Here is an 8,604-nt window from a genome sequence, read left to right on the forward strand (position 1 = left end):
GGGGGGGTCCCTTCTCCTTTTCGCACTTATATATATGTTGGAAGACCTCCCTCTTGAGAAACATCAAATCAAAGGGTCTCTCTCCTGCATAACTCAACACTCTTCAGGTCTAATTAACCTACGTGTTTAGGCTCCTAATTAGGCGGTCTCTAATCTTTGGTCTAACTTGTCTAAGAGAATTAGACTCGTAACTAGACGAGAAGCACCACTAGGATCTCTCTCTCTCTCTCTCTCTCTCTCTCTCTCTAGTTTTCTCGCAGTTCTTCTTCCTAGACATCGAAGCTTTGTCGGACTACTACTACGGAACGCGTGGATACCTCGGAGGGGTTTTCTACTTCGACTCTCGTCTCGGAGAACAATTCTCGCAGCCGGGAGGTGCAACCTATCTGCGGGAATCGACGGGATCATTAAGCTACACCGACTCGTCACTGCTTCCGCTACTCTGCACCGTCGGTGAGTTTGATCGTTACCGTCATCTTCATAGTGTTCCTGGGTGTGATCATGTAGCATTTTTTTTGTTGCGTAGCATGTTCTCCTACAACGATGTCGAGTAAGTCCAGTCTCGGGAAAGCACCCAGGATAACATAAACTTCAAGACGACACCCTTAGGGGGGAAAGCAATGCGAGATCGATGTTGTCCTTTGACCTTGCACGTCAAGGTCTAGGCCTTGACCCAAAGATGTGACCCGAGAGCTAAGGAGGTTGAAGAGCCCCACGACGACCCCCAGGAGGAAAGCAACGTTTGCAGACACCGCACCGTCGACTTTTGCTCGAGCAAATTTTCCTCCACACCCCACGCTACCAAACGAATGTGGGAAGACCTACAAACACCACCAGCCCGCAAACCCACCGGCACAAACACTTCCTGAGCGGTGAGTGCACCACCACCACGTAGGAACCACCAACCTCATCGCCGACACAACCGACGGGCCAGATCTTACTCCTCTGGACACAGTCACGAATGTGGCACCTTCTAGCCCGCCGATCGACCGGGTGAGGCAGCCGTCACACCGGCTAGAGTCACCAAAGATGAGCCACCCTCCACACGAGCCAACGCCGCCGACGTCTCACCACCCGGACGCCTGCACAAGAACAGCCGCAACCACGCCTAGAACCGCGGTGGAGGGATGCCCCGCCGCCGCCATCCTCCCCCTACCCGTTGCCTGGCGGTGATCTGACGGTGGCAGGGAGGCGGCGGCGGCGGCCTAACCCTAGATAGGTTTCAAGAGAGAGATGAGTTTCCCTCGTACCCCTGTCCATGGCTTGTTGTAATCAGACTTCATTCTTTGTTTTAATTTGAACTCGTTGATTTAAAAAGTTGTTGGATTTTAATGTTCAAAAGTAAACAAACAACTGAATTATATTGATGCGAAATTGATGTTAGAATAGTGTTTATGTGCACATACATAGAAGAAATAGGGGTGAACAAATTGTAAATGTTCAGGTTTGTGGAATCTGACTTTGCGCACCGCATTTGCAACCTCCAAAAAGAAATTATATGCAGTGCGGCTTCAAAACTGTCTTTGAGGGTGCCGTTCCAGGGAATCTGATACAGAGTTGCTCTAACATTGAAATGGATTAATCAATCGTGGAGGAATTACGGGGAACATGGCCAGAACATAGTGATGGTGGTCGCCGCAGAAGTCTCCCCCTCCGTGGTGACATAGGCTTGCACCAATCGAACCACGTCAGGCGGTCACCATGCCCTTACCATATACGCATGCCCGAGCTCTTCTATATAAACGCGGATGTACGCCAGTCGACTACAACACAGAACGAGATCGAGATCCGTTCGAGAAAGGTGGCCGGGAAAAATGGATCAGAGGATGATCATCGTGTGCTCGGTCGTCGGCTCCCTCGGGGTGCTGAGTGCCATCCTGGGGTTCTCAGCCGAAGGCACGAAGCTCACCGTAAGCTGGCTAGCTCCATCGATCTATCCTTGCGTACTTGGATCCTTGGTGTATCTCTCCGTGTTGATATGCAGTCTGTCTCTGTCGCAGATTTCGGACTTGTACGTGGGTGGAGGGGTGTGCCTGTACCCGCAGAACCCGGCGCTGGGGCTCGGGGTCTGCGCCGCCATCTTCCTCATCGTGGCCCAGATCGTCTTCGCGGTCGTCGGCGGCTGCTGCGGCTGCTGCAAGTCCCGCGCCATCCCCTCCGAGGCCAACCGGATCATCGGCGTCGTCTGCGCCGTCTTCTCATGGTGAGTGATCCATCAATGAACAAATCATCAAGCAAGTGCTCGCTAGCCGGACCACCGCTGACTAAAAACGTGCATGCTGGTGCAGGATCTCGGCGATGATCGCCTTCGGCCTGCTGGCGGAGGGCGCTGCGTGGAACTCCACCGGGACGCGGTACTCGTCAGTGTACGGGTATTGCTACGTCCTTAAGGACGGCATCTTCGCCGGCGGCGCCGTGCTCACGCTGGTCGCCACGGCCCTCGGGGTCACCTCCTACATCATGCTCCGCAAGCAGCCTGCCGCCGCCGCCGCCACCTCTGCCGTGCCCAAGGCAGGCGAGCAGATGCCGGCGGGCGGCGCCGGGATCGCGATGGGGCAGCCGCAGTTCCCGCAGCAGGCTTCTCCACAGGGGCAGGGGTACGGGCAGGCGCCGCCGAGCTACCCGCAGTACTCGCCGTCGCCTCAGGGACAGCCGGGGTACGGCCAAGCGCCGAACGCGCAGTTCCCTCCTGCCGCTTCTGCTCCATACGGCCAGGCGCCGAACCCGCACTACCCCCCTCCTCCGGCACAAGGCTATGGATCCAACCAGCAGCAGCAGCAGTTCCCACCTCCTCCGGCGCAAGGCTACGGGGTGCACGCGCAGAACCAGCAGTACCCTCCTCCTCCTGCCGCTCATGGCTACGGTGCGCACGCGCCGAACCAGCAGTTTCCCCCTGCATCTCCTCCTCCTGCCCATGGCTATGGACCGCACACGCCCCCTACAGGACACGAACAGGTGTAACGCGCGCTGTCAACCATGCTTTTTTTTTTTCAAAAAAAAAAAGATATAGCCCCGACCTCTGCATCGGGACAATGCATTCAGTTGTCTGATCAACCATGCATCTGCCGTGCTACATTTCATGATTTCGATTTTTTTTCCAAATGTAACATGTGTATCTCTTGTCACTCTACCTCTAAAGGAGGGCCCCGTATTCTTGTGTTACTTTACTTGTAGAGGATCAGCAAAGCTTGTTTACTGCAATACCGCTCTACGTTTGCAGTAAAGATTTCTCGTTTAATCTTTAGAGGAGAGCAAGCAACGCAGCAATTAATTACTTGCTTATTGTCCTTGTTTACTAAATATGAATCGGAGGGATCATGCTTTGAAAAGAGACCGCTTCTCCTCCTTTCGAGTTGTAGCCGACGACTTTGGCGACTCTGCATCTCAACTATCGATGGCAATGCAAGTGTGCAACTACCCGGATTCATGGCACGACGCTGAACGAAATGTTAGAAAGTCGAAGCACCTTGGACGCGTTTGGTTCACATCTTTGTTTTAGGGCATTTTGCATATTTGTTCGAGTTAGGACTGGTAGGACAAATGCATGCTAAAACCAACATCTACATGTAGTTTGGTTGCCTGCATTAGGCTTCATGCACGAGGGAAGCAACCAGTCAACATACTGTTTGGTTGTCTGCGTCGCTGTTGTTAGACAAACAACATGTTATTTGGTTACAAACGGCTAAAAATATGATCATCACTTCTCACTAGTGATAACCTTACCCCACTGAACATTGTCTTGTCCTAACTAGGAAACAAATGACAGTTTATCCTAACTATTAGCAAATGACAATAGAAATTATTAAGAGCCAACATGGCTGAATAGGGAAAGTTCAATGATGCTAATTAGGTGGAAGTTCACCCCCTTCATATTCCTCTTCTTTTGCTGTTGATGTGTTGCTTCCACTTCTTCGCTTCTGCTGCTGCCTCTCTCTTCTTCCTCTTGTTCTTCGACTTCAGATACTTGTCTGATCTCTGTTATCCCACATTTTCTAAGCCCACTTCAACCTTTTGTTCTTCCACGCTTCGTTGTCGAACACCTCCACACCATGGCCGGAGCTGAACACCTCATCAGGAGTCACATCTTCCTCCTCCGGCACAAGTTCATCAACACGCCATTGCAGGATCCAATTATGCAGAATGCAACATGCAAGAACAAGCTTAGCCTGGGTAGGGTAAGGATGGAATGGCTTTCGATCCAGGATCTTGAACCTGTTCTTCAGAGCTCTAAATGCCCTCTCAACCGTTACTCTAAGGCTGAAGTGTCTGAGATTGAACAGCTCCTGTGGAGTCCTAGGACAGTTTCTACCAGAGAACCCGTTCAGATGGTACCTGGTTTTCCTGAAGGGTGGAAGAACACCTAGCCGACATGCATAGACATCATCTCCTAGGTAGAACTTGCCTTAGGGAATGTTGATGCCATCATGGCGACTCATGCTGCCACTGAGAATGTTAGCATCATGTGCTGATCCTTCCCAGCCAGCCAGCACATATGTGAACTTCAGATCGAACTCAACAATAGCTAGCACATTCTGGCTTGTATAGTGCTTCCTCCCTCTAGCTATATACTGCAACTTGTGACCTCGACACTTTGGCAGTGACATGAGTACCATCTATTGCTCCAATGCAATCCTGGAATGGCATTACAATATGCTATTAGTGCTCACCCTGAAGTATGGCTACAGAAGAACAATAACAACATATCAAGGCATGAACTACATACTGTCAGTGCTCACCTTGAAATATGGATACCATCTTGGGCTTGTGCGATTCTTGATAGGAGTCCAGTCGGTTGGTGACCTGACCATCTCTCCTATGAGCTCCCCAACAGCATACAACACTTTCTCGAAGTACCTGGAGATGTTCTCCATTGATCTCCTAAAGGTGTTGTATATAACCCTAAACCTCTGGTTATGACCAACAATATGAAGGAACACGGCCACTTGCTCTTCCACAGTGATGTGGATGCTATCTTCTAGCAGCCCCCTGCTTCTAAACGTTTGCACAAGCCTGGCGAAATGTACTCTTCTCATTCGAAGCATCCACGGAGCCTCTGTGTCGTTGTAGTTGTAAATGTAGTTCAGATTTGCTATCCTCTCCTGATCCCGGATTAACATCGGACCATACCGGATGAGAGGTTTCGCATTCCGACGGACATCTCTGTTATGGACCAACAGGATCCAGGCCTGAACCACAGCTACCAGCGATGCTGCCTAAACTAGAAGCTTTGTTCGTTCATCCACAACCTAAGCGACATAAATGATGCAGTCAGTGATGGCGATATCGAACCTTAACGGTCCTATCGAAGAACCTAACACATAAAAGAGGAGGAGGAAAGGGTTGCTTACCAGCTTCGAGGTCCGGGGAGACATGGCGGAGACGAGGATGGCCGGACGGAGTCAAAGAAGAAAGGGAGAAGCAGCTGCCGCTGTAGGGAGTGATGATGCCGCCACTTGCCGCTGTAGGGGAGTGTCACAGCTGCAGATCTGAGTCACCGCCGTCGTCGGTGCTAATAACAGAGGAGGGCTGGTCCTACAGCTAGGGGTGAGCGAATAAATGGGGCGGTGAGGGTATATTTGATGCCATCCCGCCTCGGCCTATTTTCCCCTCCTGCCATCTCCGACTGCATCCCTCCTGCACCGTGCCATACACCATGTCTTCATTTTTCGCTTCACTCCGCCTGGTTTGCTAGAAACGCCCGATTCGAGCGTTCCCAGCGAGTCAGGCTCTGTAGTGCTTTAAGTTTCGTGTCGATATGAGTCAGGCCGGCTTTCTGGCAACCAAACGGCCCAAAAACATCCCGCGCGGGCTTGGTTGGGCTGTATGCAGCCTACCAAACGCGTCCCTTATTACTCGTTCATCTTGTTTTTCGCTTGTGCCTTCTATTCTAGTCTGGCACCAGCAGTCAAGTTGGTGGACGTGTAGAGGTGTGTCTTCGACGGATCTATCTTTGGTGAATTTATTTGGATCTCGTCGTTGTTCGTCTACGTTCATATGTTGGTGGGTTGGATCCTTCCGATCTACGTTATTCTTCATCGGCGCGCGACGGTTGCTGTTCTAGTGCGCTGGTCCTATGAGGCCTTAGCATGACGACTTCCCGACTGCCTACTACAATAAGTTGTGCGCTACTCCAGTGATGGAGGGGAGATGACGGTGACGATGCCTTCGACTCGCATTAGTGCTTATAGTCATTGTTAGGTGGTCTATGAATCTGGTTGTAGTTTTTATTATTGTATTGTCATGATTGAAAATGAATAGTTCGAAGGTTTTCTCGCAAAAAAAAACTAGGGGTTCAACGGCACTTGTTACTACGAACTTGTTTTCATCTGGAAGATAAGCTATATTTGGATTTGGCTCAGTACATAAATACAAAAAAAACTCAAAGACCCGTAAATAAATGGCAAGTTGAAGTGTATTTTTTTCTGATATTACTAGTGAAGGTAGTCTGAGATCACTTCATATAGTGGGTTTTCTCGGACGTGATGAAATTTTGCAAGCTCTTAAAACATTTGTCAAAGTTTTCCATATTTTTTTAGATTTTTTTGAACACTTTTAAATGTTTTTTGAGTTATAGTTCATCCCGAGCTCATTTGAGCTCGGGTGTAGAAAGGGACTTTTGAATTTTCTCACAACTCTTAGTGATTGGTACGAGAAGAGACAGAGAATACCTGTTCGTCTTGCCTGGCCGGTCTTGCAGATGAGCGAATGTCTTTGGAAGCGCTCGCTCTTGTGATCCTGCATAGGGAGAGGGCAAATTAGATTTTTAGGAAGCCCTACACGCTACTGCTCACATTCGTCACCATGCATCGTCTACCTTGCAAGTCAGGCAGCGTTGCGTACCGTCACGTCCAACGACATCTAGTTTGATCGGTTTTTTACCAACATCGTCGTCGACAACATCGCCTGGGCTACTTCAACTTCAAACTAGCAGTACTTGCGCCATGATCTGACCCAATCTCTGTTTATGGTGTTGTTGCATGTGTACTGTATTTGCTATTGTTCATGTTCTTTACTGCATCTAGTATGTCCCACATTTCCTTGCTAATTGTTGGTTTAATCATGATTTATATTCTGGAATTAATCATGAAATTGCCCAATTATCCCCCGCAATTCTTTTTGCCTAATTATCCAACACGAAAGTCAAGACCTGTGATACTGTAATGTGCCTATGCCTTAGTGAGCTCTGTCTTTTGTAGGAAAAAAATACAACATGTACGTGCGGCAACTCTTTAGGCTAGGGCTATAATTTGCCAGTACCGAGACGTAACTCGCTCTCGCCTCTGGGCACGAGGTAGTGGGCCAGCCCAGTACTATAACATCTGTGGCTCAACGTTTTCTTCTCTGTTGTTTTTTATTGGTTTTATACATACATTTTTTGAATGGTCCAAAATATTTTTTGAATTACACGAACGTGTTTATATTCCACGAACATTTGTTCAATTTATTAATTTTTTACACTGCATTAACTTTTACAAAAATATGATTTTTAAAATTAGAAATATTTTTTGAAATATATGTATTTATAATATTTCAGAATATTTATTTTGAAAATACTAACAAAAGAAAATAAATAAAGAAAAACAACTAACCTTCATGCAGCTACTTGAGCTGGCCCAGTATTATGGACCAGAAGGTGCCCTTGAGGCAGAACCTCCTTCGGCCTCGCAACTGGTGATAGATAGTCCAAAATCACTAATTAAGGAGTACTCGTTGCAAAGAACACTTCACTTTTCCATGTCGCAACAAGTGGCACGCTGCGTCACTTGTCGCAACCTGAAAGTTTTCCCTTTTTTCGTAGATTCGTTTATTCAAAACGCTTTATCTTTTAAACCGTGCGTCCAAATCTCGAACCGTTTTGACCATTCGACTCCTCGCGTCGAGATCTTAAAAACTAGATCTCATGTTGATAGGTTTTGATGAAATATTTTTTTCACAAAAAAACAGATGAAAAGAACCAGGCGAAAAAACCAAACCGGGAGAACGGTTTTTTCCCTCTTCGAAAGATCACACCCGTGCCTCTCGCGAAATTACACCCGTGCCTCTCGCAAAATCACACCCGTGCCTCTTGTTGAGTCAAAACCGTGACTCTTGTGGAAAGAAAAAAAACAGAAAACACGTTTCTTTTTCGTTTCCAAGAGGCACGACCGTGACTTTCGTGAAAGTACAACCGTGCCTCTCGCGGAAGCAAAACTGTGACTCTCACGAAAGAAAAAACAGAAACGTGTATTCTTTTTCCCTTTCCGAGAGGCACGGCCGTGACTCTCGCGAAAGCACAACGTGCCTCTCGCGGAAGCAAAACCGTGACTCTCGCGAAAGAAAAAAAAGACAGAAAACGCGTTTTATTTTCCCCTTTCCGAGAGGCACGGCCGTGACTCTCGCGGAAGCACAACCGTGCCTCTCGCGGAAGCAAAACTGTGACTCTCGCGAAAGAAAAAAAATACAGAAAACACGTTTTTTTTTTCCGTTTCTGAAAGGCACGACAGTGACTCTCGCTAAAGCACAAACGTGCCTCTCGCAAAAAAAACCATGACTTTCACAAAAAACACGTTTTTTTCACGCAGATTTTTTTTGAATTTTTTTAGATCGAAAAGCTAAAGAAGACAG

At 48.2% G+C, this 8,604-nt stretch overlaps 1 protein-coding gene across 1 annotated transcript; it reads left to right on the forward strand.

Moving 5' to 3' along the window:
* The first annotated feature begins 1,781 nt into the window (after positions 1-1,781).
* On the forward strand, positions 1,782-3,307 carry LOC123149001 (basic salivary proline-rich protein 1). Its single transcript, XM_044568561.1, has 3 exons — positions 1,782-1,910; positions 2,001-2,203; positions 2,289-3,307. Exons 1-3 carry the CDS (start codon positions 1,815-1,817, stop codon positions 2,959-2,961), a joined length of 972 nt encoding a protein of 323 aa, XP_044424496.1. The 5' UTR covers positions 1,782-1,814; the 3' UTR covers positions 2,962-3,307.
* Positions 3,308-8,604: the final 5,297 nt, after the last annotated feature.

This window comes from Triticum aestivum, chromosome 1A (genome assembly GCF_018294505.1).
Source record: "Triticum aestivum cultivar Chinese Spring chromosome 1A, IWGSC CS RefSeq v2.1, whole genome shotgun sequence".
Lineage (NCBI taxonomy): Eukaryota > Viridiplantae > Streptophyta > Magnoliopsida > Poales > Poaceae > Triticum > Triticum aestivum.